Source organism: Sarcophilus harrisii, chromosome 5 (genome assembly GCF_902635505.1).
Source record: "Sarcophilus harrisii chromosome 5, mSarHar1.11, whole genome shotgun sequence".
In the NCBI taxonomy this organism is placed as follows: Eukaryota; Metazoa; Chordata; class Mammalia; order Dasyuromorphia; family Dasyuridae; genus Sarcophilus; species Sarcophilus harrisii.
The window spans coordinates 2,117,393-2,135,666 of record NC_045430.1 but is presented as its reverse complement, the minus strand read 5'-3'; the positions used below and the strand labels follow the sequence as shown (position 1 = coordinate 2,135,666).

The 18,274-nt window shown below is 51.6% G+C and overlaps 1 protein-coding gene across 1 annotated transcript; it reads right to left on the bottom strand.

The window, feature by feature from the left end:
- Positions 1–415: 415 nt before the first annotated feature.
- On the bottom strand, positions 416–9,801 carry LOC100916052 (acrosin-like). Its single transcript, XM_003772586.4, has 5 exons — positions 9,672–9,801; positions 9,250–9,456; positions 8,413–8,699; positions 1,334–1,476; positions 416–1,140 (listed from the first exon to the last, which is right to left on the bottom strand). The coding sequence occupies exons 1-5, from the start codon at positions 9,752–9,754 to the stop codon at positions 556–558; spliced, it is 1,305 nt and encodes a 434-aa protein (XP_003772634.1). The 5' UTR covers positions 9,755–9,801; the 3' UTR covers positions 416–555.
- Between the last annotated feature and the right edge of the window lie 8,473 nt (positions 9,802–18,274).

Here is an 18,274-nt window from a genome sequence, read left to right as displayed (position 1 = left end):
TGGAGGCTCAGTTACGGGAAACAGATGAAAGGCTGGCAAGGGACTGGCTGAGGGGGAGGGGCGGAGCCATCAGCAGTGGACGGGACCAGGCTTCCTGGCCAGTGGAGCCCCATCTGAGGGCCAGCCCAGCTGCCCGTGAGGGCCTCCTCCTGAGGATGCGCCATCCCTGCAGATCCTGGGAGGCATTAGGGAGTGGTAGGAGCGGGGTCATCCCGGGAAGCTGGAGACACCGGACTGAAAGGCGGCCCTGCCCCCCTGCCCCATCCAGCCCTAAGGTTGTCCAAGAATCTTGCAGAGGAGGATTTGGGGGGAACTTATGAGAGGCAGTCTTCCTACAGCCGTGTATGTCAGGGTGATTTCCACCGGCCCCACCTCGGTCCCTGAGCCCCTCCCAGCAGTCCCCGCCAAGGCCGTGAAGGATGCAGCAAGAGCTAACAGGCAGGCCCAGCTTCATATACAACTTTATTGACCTGATCCCCGGGGGGTGGAGGGCAGAGGGCCCAGGATGCAGCCGGACACTAGGCCTGTGCATGGAGAGTCTCTCCAGACAGAGCATTATGTGGATCTGCTGCTCTTCATGGATTCCATGAGCAACTTCAAGCGCTTGGGGAAGGAGAGAGAGACGGGCTGACCAGGGCCCACAACTTGGGACTTGACCATCACCGGATTGGAGATCCAGGGCCGGAGAGCTGTGTATATGGATGGGCGAGTAGGCGGGGGGCCTGCTAAGGGCTGGAAGCTCGGAGACCAACTGTCGGAGGAGCTCCCCTTCCAGGGCTTGTAATGGGTGGCCCAGCCTCGGGTGGTGGTCTTCTTGAAAAAGAAGTAGGACCAGGGCTTGTGTTCCCAGGGTCTGCTAGTGGGGAACCAGTTCCAGGGCCGATGAGTTACCACAGTAGTGGAAACGGGAGGGGGGATGGTCGTGGTGGTGGTGGGCGGGGTCGTGGTCGGAGGAGGTAGGTCGGAGATGACCGAGCCGGGCCCGATCTTGGAAGCGATCCAGTCCAGAAAGTGCCAGGTGGACGTGTAGATGCCTGGCCGAAAGGCCCGGGCGCAGCCTGTCCCCCAGCTCGTGATGCCTACCACCACGTAGATGCCGCTGTCTTTGTCTTTGCACATGAGCGGCCCCCCACTGTCCCCCTAGACACAAGGACACTCCATCAGCAGGGGCTGGCCTGGGAACGTGGAACAGGGGGAAGGTCCTGGCAGAGCTCCCCTGGCCTAGGGGTGAGGCCGCAACCAAGGATGTCCCTCTGCTTTAGGGAGGGGTGGGATGGACGGAGAGGGGTCCCGGGCACGAGACCCCGAGGGGAGCCCCCAAAAGCCAGCTTACCTGGCAAGTGTCGATCTTCCCCTCTTGGTAGCCAGCACAAAGATTGTATCGGTGAATGTACCCGTAGTACCAGCGGCTTCCATTGCAGATCCTAATATCCAGCATGCTAACCAAGGCTTCCTGCAGGATCCGTGATGGGGAGCCTGTCAAAGCCAGAGGCCCACCTTCAGCCAGCTGCCTGCCAGTCCATCTCAGCCCCAGCTCAGCTGCTGCCATCCGGGTATATTCCACCAGCCCCACTAGGCCACCAGCCCTCCTCAGGGCTGAGAGCAGAGGGCGTGGGCTGGGCCCCCTGGGTCCCAAAAGCTCCCCTCAGACCAGTGCCCCAAGGCCTATCTATGTCAGGAGCCTGAGGGGGAAGCTGGGGGCAGTGTCACCGCATGCAGGGAGAGCCTGGAGATACGCAAGGTACAAGGGGGAGACCCCTCCCTGAAGGTTTGCTGAGCCCAAACTGGGACGTACACCAGACTCTCCCGGGGAGCGGAGGGCAGAGCGTGAGCCCCAAGCGCCATTCCCACAAGGGAGACACAGCGGCACAGGCAGGACTGAAGCAGTCTCCGGGGGAGAGGATCCCACTGGGCCCTTTGTGGGCTCCACGAACACATTTCCTTTGCCAGTGAAAGATGCCCCATGGAAGGCTTCCCAGTATGAAAAATCATACAAGGTTCCTTCAAAGGGGCAAATGTGTACTTGCTCACCCATGGTTTGTGTCACCTTTGTGTGAGAGACGCGACTCAGGATCCATGACGAGGGGAGAGGGAGGCCCCCTGCGGCTGTGAGGCAGGGGGCGTTGTGCTGTGCACAGCTGAGGGTCGCAGAGGGGGAGCAGGAGGAGGAACTAGGCTGCATTTGAGAGATCAGGCAGTTCTTTGAACAGCCTTAAGGTTTTCCTACTTTACATCTCCCCTGAGCATGACCACATACAGTCTCCCTGGAAAAGCACAAGAAGTCGGGTAAGTCTCGAGGGAGGCTCTCTGCACGTTGGGCAGTTAGCTTGGGGGAGTTATTTCCTGGAGAGGTGGGCGACAGATGTACAGCAAAGGGAGATGAGGGGTTGTGAAAGGGGTTTGGCAAACCTCCTGGACACCCCGCACACCCCAACTTCAAGAAACAGGCCCATTCGCTGCACCCTGAAAACCATCTTAGTAGGATCAACCAGCTTGAGGGTCACTGAGGGGTCTCTAGTGGGGGCGTCTGCCCCAAAGCATGGGACTTAAGATCCCGTGCATCTCAAGAAGGCTGGGAAGACACAAAAGTGTTGTTTGCATTGTGTTTTGTATTTTTTCACTCTACCAAAGCTGTGGAAGGGGAGCTTGAGCTTCTACAGAGCAGCAGTAAGAAGAAACTTTCAAAGAGATCTGGAAAATCCATTAGCCAAATAGCAATCCAGAAATCCAATCAGTCAATTCTTCTAGCCTAGATTTGCATGGGGAAAGAGAGAAAGTTTCTAGTCCAAAGTCACTGAGAACACGGTGTGGCCAGAAGCCCTCCATGTGGCATTCTCCATCCCAGGGGGAGGCAGTAGACCAGAGCAAGAGGACTTCTCCTAAATTGAGAAGATACAAGAACAGATGCCGGCCCAATGCAGGACATTGATCAAGGGTCGACTCAGGAGGGGAGCTACACCCCAGGTGATACTCCCAGCTGGCTGGGAACAGCTGAAACTCCAAACAGGGCATATTCACAGGGGTGTTGCTCAAACCCAAACCCAGATTTGCAGAGCTCAGGTCAGAGAGGCAGTGATGAGACTTTGTCCAGAATCAGACAGCCTTGGGAACGGTAAAAACTTTGCAGGCTGCCCTAAGATTCTGAAATAATATAATACTCTATATATATATCAAGATAGGAACTCCAAGGACACCCAAGAAAATAAAAGCAATTCAACACAGACATTCCATCCAAAATTGTACAGAGACCGGTCCCAACAAAATCCAAAGCTAGGAAGTAGACTGGAAGAATTAGCAAGCAAAAAAAAAAAAAAAAATCTCATCATAAAAACTATTGTAGTGCCAGGGACACTCAAAACACAAACCCAGGAAAAAATGACTTGAAGCAAAATCTCAGAAAACACGGTGTTTGGGTATAAATTCAATAGAATTCCTAGAAGAGATGAAATTAAAACAAATTTTAAACAATATTTTTATAAATGAAATGAGAACACAAAAAAGAAAAATTGGAAAGGAAATGAGAGTTATGGATTTAAGAATTAGCAAAGAAATTAAAAAAGAGAATATAGATACATGATTTCAAGAATTGCTCAGATCTCTTAGAATCAAAGGACAAAGTAAACTAGAAAAAAATCCATTAGTCACCTGAAAGAAATCCCAAAATGAAAATAATCCCAGGAACATCACAGTCCAAAGCCAGACCCTCCAGGCCAAAAAAAAAAAAAAAAAATTACTGCAGGTAGCCAGAAAGAGTTCAAGTACCAAGGAGCCATAGTCAGGAGCACACAATTTAGTAGTCACCACTATAAAGAAACAGAGAGCTTGGAATATTATATTCTGGAAGGCAAAGGATATGGGCTTCTGGTCAAGAGTACTTACCTAGGAAAATGGAATATAATCCTATGGGGGAGGGGAGGAGATGGATCTTTAATGAAATAGAATTTCTAAGTATTCTTGATACAAAGACCAGAGCTGTATAGAAACTTTGAAGTGCAAACACAGGAGTGAGGAGAAAGATGGAAAGGGAAACAGGAACAATCAGAAGAGGTTAAACAATGAAATGCTATTTGTACTTTTTTTGTTGTTTTGTTTTATTTTGCTGAGACAATTGGGATTAAGTGACTTGCCCAGGGTCACACAGCCAGGAAGGTTAAGTATCTGAGGTCACATTTGAACTGAGGTCCTCCTGTCTTCAGGGCTGATACTCTAACCACTGTACCAACTAGCTGCCCCATTATTTACACTCTATATAGGGAATTGATGCTTGTATCTCCTCCAGAGCCTGTGATTATCATGGGTCATAGCGGAAGGCTAATTGGACAGAAGGTTAGGGAGTGATTCCATTTTGCTTTTATGACCTTAAGAGAAGAAGGAAAGAGGAAGCTCAAAACATGGGGTGGGGGTGGAGCCAAGGAAAAGAAGGTTAGAGGAAATTATCTTATATAATCAGGGGGAGCAAGTTAAAATCTATCCTAATGAGGAGGAGTACGGCATGGGGGGAGTGACAATTGAACTTCATTGTTATCTAAACTAGGCAAGTGAGGAAAGAACACACATATACACACACACACAAGAAACAGAAATACATTTCACTCAACATGGAAATAGGATGAAAAGGTAAGAATGAAGAATGGAGGAAGGCAGGATTAAAGGATGATTTAGTCTTCAGCAAAACAAAGAAGTACAAAAATTTCCTGTCTCTTTTTGCTGAGGGCAAAGAATTAGAAACTGAGGGGAAATGTGTCTATCAACTAGGGACTGACTGAACAAGGGATCTATGATTGTAATGCAATGCTAAGGTATTGTAAGAAATGATGAAGGGGATGCTTTTAAGAAAAGCCTAGGAAGATGTGTATGAACTGATAGGAAGGAGTGAAGTGACCAGAGCCAGAAGAATAAACTATATGATAATAATGGTATTGGAAAGATGAACAACTCGCAAAGACTTGAGAACCCTAATCAGCAAAAATCATCAGTCATGATCACAAGAAAATAATCATAAAATGTACTAAGGAAGGCCACCTTTATTTTATTTTGGCCACAGCCAATATGGAAATTTGATTTATGTGAGCATGCATGTTTGAGATAGGTTGTGGGGGACATATGTTTTTATCTTTGCTGATTAAAAAAGAAAAGTTAATTTTAAAAAATAGCAAGAGTCTTGATATCCATGGATCTATTTTCTGACTCCTGTAACCACTTATTTTTAAACAGGAAGTTTGCATCCCACTAGACAACTGTAGACAGTGTACTATCATTCTCAAATACTTCTTCCTAGGACGCCATCAAGTTTGGAAACCATACTTGGGAAACCAATGAATGGCTTTCTTTAGAGTCTATTGAAAATGTAAGCGAGCCATCTTCCCAGAGCTGTTAATTAAGAATGACTTAGCTTTTCTCTCCAAGCCATCGAAGAATGGGGGCTGAAGCCTTTGCCAACAGCTCGCATTTCTAAGTTTGTCAGACTTGCCCATTTGGCCTGATGTTCACTTCCCCATCCACCTTCCACCAAGATTAAGGCATCTGAGGAAGGGAGGACACTAATGAAAAGAGGCTTGTCCGTGTCATTCCTGTCAACATTGGCCAGCTTTTGAGGAACAGATCCTGAGGCCTTAAGTCTTTTCAGTGGAGGGGAAGACTATGGTTGGGAGATCCTGGCTCAGCCACAACTCAAGAGCCTCTCACTGTGTGAAGTTCTTAGTTTGGCCATCAGGAGTCTGGAGGGAGATGCTGGAGACCATCCTGCCACGCTGCCTGGGATCTCCTTGGCTTCTTGTGTTGTGTTGGTACCTCTTGGATGGCTGACTGTTCTCTGAGCTCACTCCGTGGCCAGCCCATGCCCCCACCCCAAACAGATATTCTGTTCTTTCCACTACTCACATGAACATGGTGAGGTGGATTTGCAGCAAGACATCCGTGCTGCTGCTTGGCATTTAGCTTCTTTTGAGACTGTGGAGCTCCACTTTCCCTCCACAAAATAGAGTATGTCGGGCATAAGGGGCTTAGGAAAGTATTTTTTGTGATTGTGAGAGGAGCGGCATTATTGAAAAGTGCCACAAAATCTCTTATACCTGATAGAGAGGAATCAACTCCTTTTGAATTTTGGGCTTACTTCCGTATGGCCCTGACATATATATCTAACGATGAATTGTTTGGTTGGATTATCCATCTGCCTGAATAGTGTAAACTGAGTGTCATGAATTTATCATCCACTTTGTGTTTCCTACTAGAAAATTAGGCTACTTCCTTTTAAATGACTAGATTTCATTCCATGTGAAATGGTAAACCACTCCAGTATTTTTGCCAAGAAAATCCCAAATGGGCTTGTGAGGAATCCGACATGACTGAAAAATGATCCCAAAACAGCATCACCAGATTTCATTCCGAAGACTGCGTAATGTTACTGGTCACTAACACCATTCTCTCAAAAGAGCAGCGTTTGGAGAACTGCCACAACCAAAGAAATTCTCTTCTACTTAGGGTCCATCCAGAACATCATCAGTGACACCGGCAAATGCCCTATGTGATCAGACGCTCTGTAAAGCCTCCTTTGATGGTGACCTTCAGTGTCCCATTGACTGAAATCTATCTCTGTGATTAAAAAACCAAAAACCACAGAGTAAATCCTTTCTTGTTTTAACATTCTGAGGGGCATGGCATTCTATCCCACCTGCCTGATTGTGCATTAATCCACAAGGGGCTTGCGCCATCTTTTGTCTTTATATCTTGCGGTTGCTATCAACATGTTGATTGCTACACAAAATCATCTGCAAAAGCTTTTCTCCTCCTCACAAGTGTTTGCACAGATCATTCTTAGCCCCCTAAGACATGAAAAGAGGAGGTGCACATGAGACAAGCATTGTTGCTGGGTGCAGAGCAGCAGGCTGGGCATTGCGGTCTTACAGAAGTCTTCAACATGTCAGTAAGGCATTGGTTTATTAGGCTTCAGAAAGAAAAGCAGCAATCATTGAGGGCCAGCATGCTTTCACTGAGTATAAATCATGACCAATGATTTTTGAAAAACCTGGAAAGAATTCCACCAACTGATACAGAGTAAAATGAGCGGAACCAGGAATACATTGTATACAGTAACAGCAACATTATATGATGATCAACTTTGAATGACTTAAACGATTCTCAGCAATACAGTGATGAGCCAAGACAACTCCAAAGAACTCATGATGAAAAATGTTCTCCACCTCCAGGGAAAGAATTGATGTTGCCTGAATCTAGGCTGAAGCATACTATGTCTTCCTTTCTTTTTTTTTTTCTTTCCTTTTTTCCTTTCCTTTTCCTTTTCTCCTTCCTTCCTTCCTTCCTTCCTTCCTTCCTTCCTTCCTTCCTTCCTTCTTATCTTGCACAAAAAATAATATAGAAATGTTTTTACAAGATTGCCTGTAAATTGTATTTACATATATAATCCATACCAGATTGCTTACTATCTCAGGAAGGAGGATCACAAGGAAATGAGGGGTAGAATTTGGAATTCAAAAAAAATTTGAATATTAAACATTCTTTTTACATGTTATTGGAAAAAGAAAATATTATTTTTAAAATGTCATGACAAATTAGCTATGATTCCTTTGTTGACACGAATACAAAATGGGTACATTAGGAGATTTCATGAGATATTCTTCTGGACAAGTTGGAGAGAGAAAATCCTATGCCAAGTTCCATTAGATGAGTTCTAATCTGACTGACCCTGGGAATGGAATCCTGTCCATATCAGAGGCAGTCTCCAGTGGAAGAGCTAGCCCTGATTTGGGATGTGCAGATGCCCCACACTGGGAACTCAAGCAGATGTGGGAATCCTGACTTCCGAGGCTGCCCTGGAAGGCAGAGGCAAGGCTGGGACTCTAGGACAGGTTTCTGGAATGCCAATGCGTTTTCTGAGGCTAGGAGCTCTGGAACCAACTGAATAGCAAGGGATAGGAGAGGAAGTGGGGGGGGAACTGATAAGGAACACCCAAAATCTTCTCCCTTCTGGAGGAAAACAGCCACATGCACATTCTGCCCTGGTTTCCTCAAGCATTAGGGCCTTCTGGCTATAGCAATGGGGTCTGTTGTCCATGCCTGAATTAGGAGTAAGGGCTTTGAAGAGGAAAAACATGTCCATGCGTTTTCCAAAAGAAGTATTTGAGGATGATGGTTTCTCAGAAAGATGGCTCCGTCTTATAAAAGTGTTGGGTGTTGGCAGGTAAATAAAAGCAGTGGGGGACCTCGGGGTCTACAAAGTCTGCCAAAGAAGCCAGCCCGGACCCAAAGGGCCAGTACTCATAGGTGTGGAGTCTCCTGCAGTCCCTATGACCCTCAGTGATCCCAGGGGTCCCCCGCGTTACCATAGCCTTCTTGTGACTGCCTCATGCCCCTGAAGTCCCCCTCGGGTTTGCCAACGTCCTATCGTAGGCTTACCGCCTTCTATCGTGTAGCCCCAGCCAGCGATGGCACACTTCTCCTCCGACTTGGTTGGGCCCTCGCCAGGTCGAGGCAGACAGGCGATACGGATCACATCCCCACACCGGATCGGACTTTCCAGCTGGACTAGTGCAATGTCATTTTCCTGAAAATTTCTATTGTAATTTTCATGTGGTATAATCTTGATGGGCTTTCGCTCCTGCACTTTGGGGTCGACAGGGCCATAATTCCATCCATGCTGAATCTCCCACGCACCAGTCACAAGTCGCCACTTGTTAAGGTCACTGGGAAAAGAACCACCGATTACCCCGAGATATCTCAGGCAAGGGGGGCGGGAGGAGAGAGAGGGAAAAGGGTGGGGGGAAGAGGGGAAGGGAAAGAGAGAGGGAGGGAAACAGAAGGGAAGTTAGGAAGGAAGGCAAGGATAGGAAAGGGAGGAAAGGAAAAGAGGGAGGAGTGAGGGAGAGAAAGGAAGGAGGAAGGAAGAGGGAGGGAAGGAGAGAGGAGATGGGGGGAGAGAGAGAGAGAGAGAGAGAGAGAGAGAGAACAAGGAGGAAGAGGAAGAAAAGAGAGAGGGAGGAAGAGGAAAAGAAAGAGACTAGAACAGAAACTGTGACCCCCTTACTGAGTGTCCTGGACAGGACTACCAGAGAGAGTCACAGACACACAGAGGCGAAAAATGGAGGAGGAAAGGGAAAGAGAGAGGGGAGATACATCAGGACCCCTCATCCAGTGTGTGCACAGATAGGGCTCCTCCAGAGGCGGGCAGAGAAAAAGGGAGCACCCCTGGAGGGGGAAGCCCCTCTCGCCAGCACCTGGCCCCAGCTCACTCACCTTTCATTTTTACCGAAGCAGTGGGCAGCAGTGAGAACCCAGGTCGGAGCTATGAGGGAGCCCCCACAGATGTGGTTCCTGTACCTGCCATTCCAATATACGATCTGCACACTGACTATCCAGGGCCATGCTCCTGGGCGCGCATTTATGCCCCCAACGACCCGATGGCCAATTTGGGTGAGCAATGGCCTCTGTCCACAGAGACCCCTGGTGGGAGAAGAAGTCATGAGGTACTGGAAAAAGATGGGTCCCAGACCTTGGGCGAGACTCCATGGGCCCCCTCCCTCCTCTGGGAGACAGGCTGGCTGTCCCCAGCTCCCAACAGGATCCCTGGGAGAAACAGGAGGAGGAGGGGGCCACCCGGTTCTCCCTAACAGGCCTAGGCCCCCCAGGCCCTCCTCCCCTGTGTCTCCTTCACTTACGAGCAGGATGTGTCAGCATTAGCCCCCACAGTCCCCCAAAGGAACAGCAGCACTAGCTGCCACAGCATACCAGTCCCCGCCATCCCACAGCTTGCACTGAAAGCCCGGAAGAATTCCTAATGTTCACTCCTCCGACCAATCACAGGCCTGGGCCTCTGTGATGCCAGAAGAGAATGTGCGGGGATTCTCCGGGCCAATGATGGCCAGGGCCAGAGAGAACCCAAGTGGCCCCCATCCCCACTGGCCTACTGAGCTCCACTAAACATTTGCCACTCAAAAGTCCCGTGTGGTACATGGTGCCTATGGGAACAGCTCGTGCAAAAGGTGAAGAAGCTGGCATTTAAGAGTCCCAGGGGTCACCCCCGGACTGGGTGAAGCCGTGCAAGTTCACAGGTAGGCGTCCTTCCCCCAGACTGACTGAGGGCTCTGGAGAGCCAGGGGGGAGCTGACCTGTGCTGGATGGGGCATCTGCAGAGGCTCATCACCTGGGAGAGCCCCATCCTGTATCCGTGCTTCTGGCGCCCCGGACTGGGCCTGGCACATGAGAGCTCTTGGGTTCTCAATGGAGCAGCCTCTCCATCATCTCCCCCATCTCCTCCAGTGTGTCGCCTCCTCAGTGACCTGCCACTGAGCGGCCCCCTTTGCCAGGGAAGCCAACTGATGCCCATGAAACGTACACCCAGATAGCTGAGGGACAGGGGGCGGAGAGCGGCCTCAGCACCAGAAAGCCCCGCGTCTCAGGTCTGGCTGTGGGACCCTTCAAGACTCTAGCCAACTCTCAAAGATGACAGATTGCAGAGAAAACACCAACCTGCCCTGGGGAAGGACGTCCCGTGAATCACTCCCAGGCCCAGTTCCTGGGCCCATAGGAGACATTCACACATCTCTAAAGTGCTCAGTGCTTGAAGTACACCCCTCACCCCCTACAGCGCAGCCCCCTCTTCTTGGAGATGCTGCACGGATTTGTGAGAGAAAGCCCCTTTTTTGGAGGGACTTTTTAGCTACCGCTTCTTAGTAATTCCTTTTTCAAAAAACTGCTTGTCCATGGGAAGCTCGAAGTTGAGGATGCGAGCAACGGTCCAGACCATCTCCTAGAGCCCTGAGAAGGTTTGGGGACCCCAAAACAATGGAGGGCAGTGGAAAGTGAGCAGGCGAGCTGGAGCTCTGGGTCCAAGCTTCCGAGGGGCCTCTCCAGCAGCTCCGTCCTCCCGAGCCTCCGCACGGCTGGCACTCAGATACAGAGTGAGGAGGGACCTCAGAGACCACCCAGCCAGATGCTTTTATTTTACCGGAAGAAGCAGAGGGAAGGTCACCCTGGCACCGAGATCAGCCTTAGGAAGCCAGAGAGATCCTCACAGTCTGGAGAGCGCAGTCTCTTTTTCTTTGTGCCCTGTGTGGGCAGCCTCGGACTCTGACAATGGGACAGCCTGGGCCCAGACTCTCTGAGCTTCAGCTCGCTCCCCTGCTTGCCTAGGAGAGCAGAGGGAGAGATCTGTGCATGGCTGTCCCGGGGAGCAACCTGGCAGCCAGAGTCCCAGGAGCCTCGCAGGGATGCAGGCAGCAATCACTGGGCTTCAAAGGACTTGGATCTAGGGGAAAGGCGGCCCGCCCCTTCTACCTGAGACAGAGCCAGCCCTCTGGGGAGCGTGGAGACCCTAAGGAGTTACTCCGAGGCCCCAGCTCAGCAGGGAGCGAATGCGCTCACCCAGCATATCTGACAATGACCTCGGCTCCAAAATGATGGGGACGGACGAGGGGTCCCCTCGTCTGGGACACCGTCATCCTCTGAGCTTTGCCAAAGCTTGTCAGTAAAAATACCTCGCTCAGGCGAGGCCTCGGGTCCTACGATTTTCATTGCTATCAAGGGGGCAGCAACAGGAGCCATGGGAATTATATTATCCCCATTTTATAGCTGAGAAAACCGAGGCACCAAAAAACTCCATGTGGATTGCACAGGTAGGGGACTGTGTCTGGGGCAGGCCTGGAGCCCTCCCCCTTTTGTTTGGTCATTCTCGCCCGAGCCTGACTTTCTCTGCCCCATTTGGGGTCTTGCCACTTTCTCGTTCCCTTTGTTTAAGGGTTAGCATCTTGCCCGGGGTCACCCAGCCAGGAGGTGTCTGAAGCCACCTTAGAACTCATTTCCTGACTCCGGGCCCACCGGCACGCTACCCCTGCCCCACTCCTGTGCCCTCTCCCTCGCTGCCTGAAAGATGTTGCCGGAGTTACTGCCGATATCGAAGAGGTGTTTATTAGGCACCTACTGTTTAGACCAGGCACCCCTACAGATGCCAAAACGAGTCCTGCCCGTATTGGAAGGCTTCCAATCAGAGAAGGGGGTTCAACCCACAAATGGAAGCTGGAAGCAGGGCAAGAAGGTAGGGGGAGGCTGGGAAGAATGCTGACTCTTTAGGCACAGGATAGAGAAGCAGGTCAGGTGAAAAATGAGGTGGGGGAGTCACGGCCCCCCTAAAGCAGAGGGGCAGGGCGGGGGTCCCAAGGCTGCAGAGATATTCCAGGATAAGGAGCCTCTTGGGGCCCGGGGAGGGTCCCAGAGCAGGGTGGAGACTTCTGGGTCCTGGGGAGGGGCTCTGGCATCACAGTAGGAGAGCAGAGCTGCTGCTTGTGGGCCCAGGGAGAGTTTGGGGGGCCTGTAAATGTAGTGCCCGTCTTTCCAATAGTCTCTAGCTGAAGTTGCTGGGTCCTGGTGGGTGACTCTGGGCCCCCCTCACTTCCTGGGCGCTCTCCCTTCTTGCTCAGACCCCAGAGTTCATCAGAAGCGAACCCCAGAAAGACCTGCCCCAGAGTGGGCAAAGGTTGCTCGCTGTCTTGTTTCCAAGTCAAAAAAGGGAACTTCTGGGGAAAATCTCTTTCGGAAAGGGAAGGCGGACAGGTCCTCAACTCAGAGTCACCAGTAGAGACACTGATGGAGACAGGAACTGGGGAGGATTCTGGGAGCCCAGAGGAAAGTCTGAGATGGCGGACATCAGTGTCTGTAGGACCACACCTGGTGGGCAAAAGTCGAGGTGGGAGGAAAGTTCCCATGCACCCAGGCTTGGAAAGGGGGACCCGAGGGACAGAAGCCCCTCTGTGAGGGCAGGACAGTGAGCTCTTCACTGGGCCACAGACTGGCTGCCTGTGAGAACTGGATGGGCTGGACTCGGCTCTGTGGGCGGCCCAGTATTTACCCCCCTTTCCTCTGCTGGGCCCCTGCACAGTCACAGGAACCCCAGGAACAAGGGGGCCCTTCATCTAAAAGACCTTAGGATACAAATAAATCTTCCCAGATCTGTCGTTTGGTGTTAACTTCCTCCCAATTTTTATATCTGCCCAGCTCCCCTGCTTGCCGCTACTTTCCTACTTTCTGACTGAGGAAAGGTGGGCACACCTGGTGAAGGAGAGCCCCCGGAGCCTTTCCAGCCTGGCACTTGCCCTTCCCTTTGTGAATGGGAGGGAGGCGGTGCCAAGGAGCCAGGCTGGCTGAGCCGGCCGGCTTGCTCCCCTTCCCTTCAGAAGCCCCAGACTCTGGCAAAGGTCAGAAAGCCGTAGCCTTGGGATCTGGACAATGGCTAGAGCGCTTTGGGCTGGAACAATCAGGAGGCTTCCAGGAGGGGCCAGGGCAGGACTCAGGAAGGTGGCAGTGAGAAGGCGAGTCCTGCGTGAGCCAGCTGAAAGGAGCAAGACTCAGGGGAGGGGTCCTGACTTGACCAGAGGAAGGGGTGAATGAGGAAGTGGGAAAAAGCGGGCTGGAGCCAGGCCGCGAACGTGGGGACCACTCGGCCGTCTTTTCTCAGGGGGGTTTTGTGGAAAGGAAATTTCCTGTAAACGGGATTGGGAGGGAGCTCCCCCTGCCCCATGGGCTCCTTCCCAAGGCAAAGCTTTGTAGCCCTGTAGGCCTCCGAGGCTGGGAAACTTTGGTTCTTACTGAGAGCCAGGGAATCACAATGATGGGCTACAGTGTCCAGGAAATAGGTGGGAGAGGGAAAGACACATAAAACACACAGACACAGAGAGAGACACACAGGGAGAGGGAGAGAACTGAGCAAAGATAGGCAGAATGCTTGCGTCTGTTGTGCTCATTTGGAGTTTAGAACAATAAGATTCTGGATGCTGAGAGATTGCTTTGCTGCGGTGACTCTGTGAGTGGAGAAGAGAGGGAAAGACCACGTTGGGTGGGATGAGCCAGGCCCGGCCCCTGCGTGGATGGGGCAGGGGCTGGGAGAGACCACTCAGGGGCCCGGCAAGCTGGCGGTGGCCTCTCACAACCTCGGGAGGCTCAGCCAAGCTGCTGTCCCCAGAGAAGGCTGGCTGGGCCTGGCCCTATGGGCTTCGGTGAGTATCAGAGGCCAGGCTAGAGGGGAAAATGGTTTTGTGCCGTTATTTTATCATCAGAAACTGGGTGTGGAACTCAACCCTCTCTGAGGATACCAGCTGAGACCACAGAGGATGAGCCCCATTAAAATGGGAGGAGATGGCGGACCGGCCCACAATCCCTCAGCCCTTTCAAAGAGGCCCTTATAGCCCCCACCCCTCATATGTTGCAGGACAGCTGCAGCCAGTGTCTAGGGGGTCACTGATGGTCTGGCTCTGTCTCCTCCCCAGGGGGCCAGTGGGCTATGGCTGAACTCCCAAGGCAGAGAACATCTTGCCCAATTCACTAGAATGCACCAGAGGTAGACTGAGGTGCTCTGTAAGAGGAGGGGCTAGACCCAGACCAACTGTGCACTGCCCCCACTCCCCCAGCTCCTGATCCATGAGTCCACGACTTATATCCATTAGCCTTGTGTCCAAGGCCACCCCTGTGACTCTGCTCCCCAAAATGAACTGCCTGGTCCTCCCGGGTGCCAGTCCTGTTGCCTGCTCCCCTTGGAAGCAGGGCCGGGGGCTGCCCCAGAAAAGCCACAGCTCCGGGGAGGGCAGGTGGGAAGGCTCCCCTCACATTACAGAGAAGGAAACAGGCTGAGGTGGGTCGTGGGGTCCTCCCTCCCTCCCCCGTCTGACTCCGCCAGCCCCAGAAAGACCCTGGCAGCGGAGCCTCATCTGCTGCTCCGTGCCCCTGGGGGAGGGCTCATCCTCAGAGGCCAGGCTGGATCTGGGAGTGTGCGGGGGACGGTGCAGCCATGGCAATCTGCCACCCAAGGGCGGGCACCATTCCTGGCACGGTAACTCAAAGCAGACGCTTCTCCACGGGCACCCTTGGGGCCAGCTGCCCCGGCAGTTGGGCAGCCAGCAGGGACCCTGACGCAGATTGGCAGCCCTGGTGCGCCGAGTTCTCACCTCGCGTTAAGCCAGACGAGACCTGTCAGAACACGGATGGGTGGCAGATGAGGCTGGCCCTGCCCATCCCCCCGTCCCGCATCCCCCTCCCCCCTGTGGAGCTCGGGATGCTCAGTGTCTCTGTCCTTGGGGGCTCCCTCATCTGTCAGAAAGCCAGCTCAGGCCCTGGGCTGGGCAGCAGGGTCCAGACCGCTGCTGGGTTTGGGGGTACCCAGCCTGGGGCCGGAGCCAGACCCACGTTTGCAGAACTGACTGACCTTAACAGAGATGCCCTGAAGGACCCCATCCTGGGGGGATGCTAGTAAATGTTTAACAATCAACTCTTGGGGAAAACACAAATATAGGCTCCGTCTCCCTTTCACTTCCATAAACTTAATGAGAACGTTTTCTCCTTCACCTTCACAAGTCTAGACAATTATCCAAACAATAGATTGGGTCCTGCTTTTAGGCTTTGCTGATTTCCAAGACACAAAAGCTCCCACTGAGCAATTAACAATGTGTTCCCCAGAGCCGGCCCTGGCTGGGTCCGGCCAGGGGGGCCCCATGAGCTCCTGCTCCCCAAAGCCAGCCCAAGCTGGACCCGGCACACCCCTGGCCACGCGAGCTCTTGACCCCCTTTCTGGGTGGACACCAAGCAGGAAGCATCCGGAGCACCCTGAAGCACTGAGCTTTTCGGAGTCTTCCAAACCCTCTGTCCCTCCATGATATGTTGCCAAAGGGGGGTTGGTCTGGCCAGAGTGTCCCAATGCTGAATCCCAAAGCCTCTGAACTAGAAGCATGGGCACTGCCATCTGGGCCAGTGCCCACTGGGACAGCTTCTTTGACAAAGAGATGTGTCAATTCTGCTTGAAGACCTCCAGTGAGGGGGGTGAGCAGGGGAGGGGGCCGGGAACAGCTGAGGGAAAGACCAAATGTACAGGGTTTTATTTTATCTGCAAAGTGGATGGAGTCCCTGAGTGAGTAAGCCTGAGCCAGGGGTGCCCATCTGTCCCCAAACCTGTTTATGACCAGAGATGGCATGGAAGGCTGGGAAAGGGGTGGGTTTAGGGATCTGAGTTCAAATCCCAGCTGGAGTGAGCCCACTCCAGTTAGTAGGAACAAAACCATGGTCTGAGTCTTTCCCCTCCTGGGCTAGAGGTTTCCTTTATGACAGGACTTTGGGAAACAGAAGAGAGGCAGGGTAGGAGTTTCCCAACTCCTTCCAGCTGCGATCCCATGACGTCAGGGAGCCGGTGATGAGGAACCAGCGACAAACACATTCCCTCAGGGGGAGCCGCTGATGGCTTACCAAGGCACACCCACCAAGAACTCAGGGCCAATGCCTGGGACCAGGGATAGGAAGGGCCTATGGGTGGCTGGTGACCCGGGTGTCACCTGCTGTGGACAGTTCACTCGCATGAATGAAAGAGGGCTTGGGATAGGGCGTGAGGAGTGAGGGAAAACATGGAAAGCCTCTGGAACTGGGAACAGGGCAGGAGGGCAGCTGGGCAGGCCCCAGGAGCACCAGAAAAGCTGGGAGAGCTTTTCTCTAATCCCTAAGGGGAGTCCCAGCCTAGAATTCCATTTTTTCCACCTCACTTCAAGTATTTGTCTGGTCTACAAGTACAAAGGAAAGCTGCTTCTCCAGTCATTCCACAGGGAGGTGACAGCTCTACATTTACTCTCTTAGCTGAGTTCCTTCCCACCAAATGCCAGCCACATTGAAAAAAGCAAACAAACCCCAAATCATAAATAGTAAACCCATTTATTACAGGAAACAGATGGGAGTTCTCTAAATCAGAATATACTGGAGAATAATGCACAAGGAGAAATGAGTTCTCCAGCTCAAAGCAAGATAAGATCTCAGCTCAAATCAGGACAGACACATCGAGGGAGAAACAGAGACACAGACAGGGAGACAGAGGCAGAGAATCCCTGGACCAAAGGCAGGCCCGGACCCCCAGTACTCTGGGTCAGTGGCTGCACTTCTGGGGACATGGGGGGTGATGATGCTCATCTACACCTTTCACCTTCCCTGTCTCTGTTGAGCGTCTCCTACAGAGGCCAGTCTGTCCCTTCCTATCTGGCTTCATGCCAGCGCAGAGGATAGTACCTTGTTCCTCTCCCCAGTAAAGAGTCCAGGCTCATCTGGGCAACCACAGTCAGGGCATCTGGGCAAACCCACCTCAGCACTAAACAGAAGTAGATTTACACATAGTTGGGGAAACCAGGGAAACAACTGGGCCAGAAGGCACGTCAGACACTACCCCACATTTTTTTCTTTTCTTTTCTCTCTCTTTCTCTCTCTCTCTCTCTCTCTCTCTCTCTCTCTCTCTCTCTCTCTCTCTTTTTTGCTGAGGCAACTGGAGTTAAGAGACTTGCCCAGGGTCACTCAGCTGGGAAGTGTAAAGTATCTGAGGTCAAATTTGAACTCAGGTCCTCCTGACTTCAGGGCTGGTGCTCTGTCCACTGCACCACCGAGCTGCCCTTACATTTTTTCTATTATTATAAAACACAATTTACTGAAATCTTTTGTTTTTACATTACAGTCATTACATGCACACACACACACTGCCTTCTCTTGGCATATGCCCCCATTCTCAGAGTAGAAATTCCAACCTGTGGGATGGCAGGGGGAGAGGAGAGGACTTGCCCATCTAACAAGAGCTAGAGCCAGCCCCTGGAACCCACGCTGTTTGACGCCTAGTCCGAGACTCCATGAAGTACTTTTTCCTGTATGGTCAGCTTCCCTAATAACTCCTGGACAAAATTTTATAGGCACTGTGTTAAGTTTTGGGGATAAAAATAAGGAAAAGACAGAGCCTTCCTCAAGGACTTTAAATCTAATGAGGCAAAACAATACAAAACAGGGAACTGAAAAGGGAGCAGCCACTGTGGAGTTAGGAGGATATGATACCTGTGAGGAGCCCAAACCAAGCAGAGCTACTGATGGAAGACAGAGTTCCCTACAAAGTTCTGAGTCCTCCACCAAGGGAAGCTTCTCTCTGGACCCCTTCCCTCATAGGGGAGGGGGCTCAGGGGTCTTTTTCTGGAGCAGGTCTATGAGGTCTAAACCAAGTAACCATTCGGCTTGTTGGGGCTGGCCATAATCCTGACTCCAAGGTTGTCATGGTTGGCATAGGAGACTCACCTAAACTCAGGGAGGATGAACAACACAAAACAGATACCCCAGACCCATTTCTTTTCTTTTTTTAGCTTTTTATTTTTTAAAATACATGCATAGTTTTCATCATTCACCTTTGTTGCAAGACCTTGTTCCAATTTTTTTCTCCCTCTCTTCCTACACTCCTTCCTTAAAACGAAAGTAATCCAATATGTGTTTATGTGTT

What these genes read in the sequence shown, in the direction of transcription:
- LOC100916052 (XM_003772586.4), bottom strand. Translation starts at nt 9,754, where the DNA reads ATGGCGGGGACTGGTATGCTGTGGCAGCTAGTGCTGCTGTTCCTTTGG. An exon ending in AATGCTGACACATCCTGCTC is followed by an intron (nt 9,457 to 9,671) that starts GTAAGTGAAGGA and finishes TTCTCCCACCAG; the next exon opens with GGGTCTCTGTGGACAGAGGC. An exon ending in TGCTTCGGTAAAAATGAAAG is followed by an intron (nt 8,700 to 9,249) that starts GTGAGTGAGCTG and finishes TTCTTTTCCCAG; the next exon opens with TGACCTTAACAAGTGGCGAC.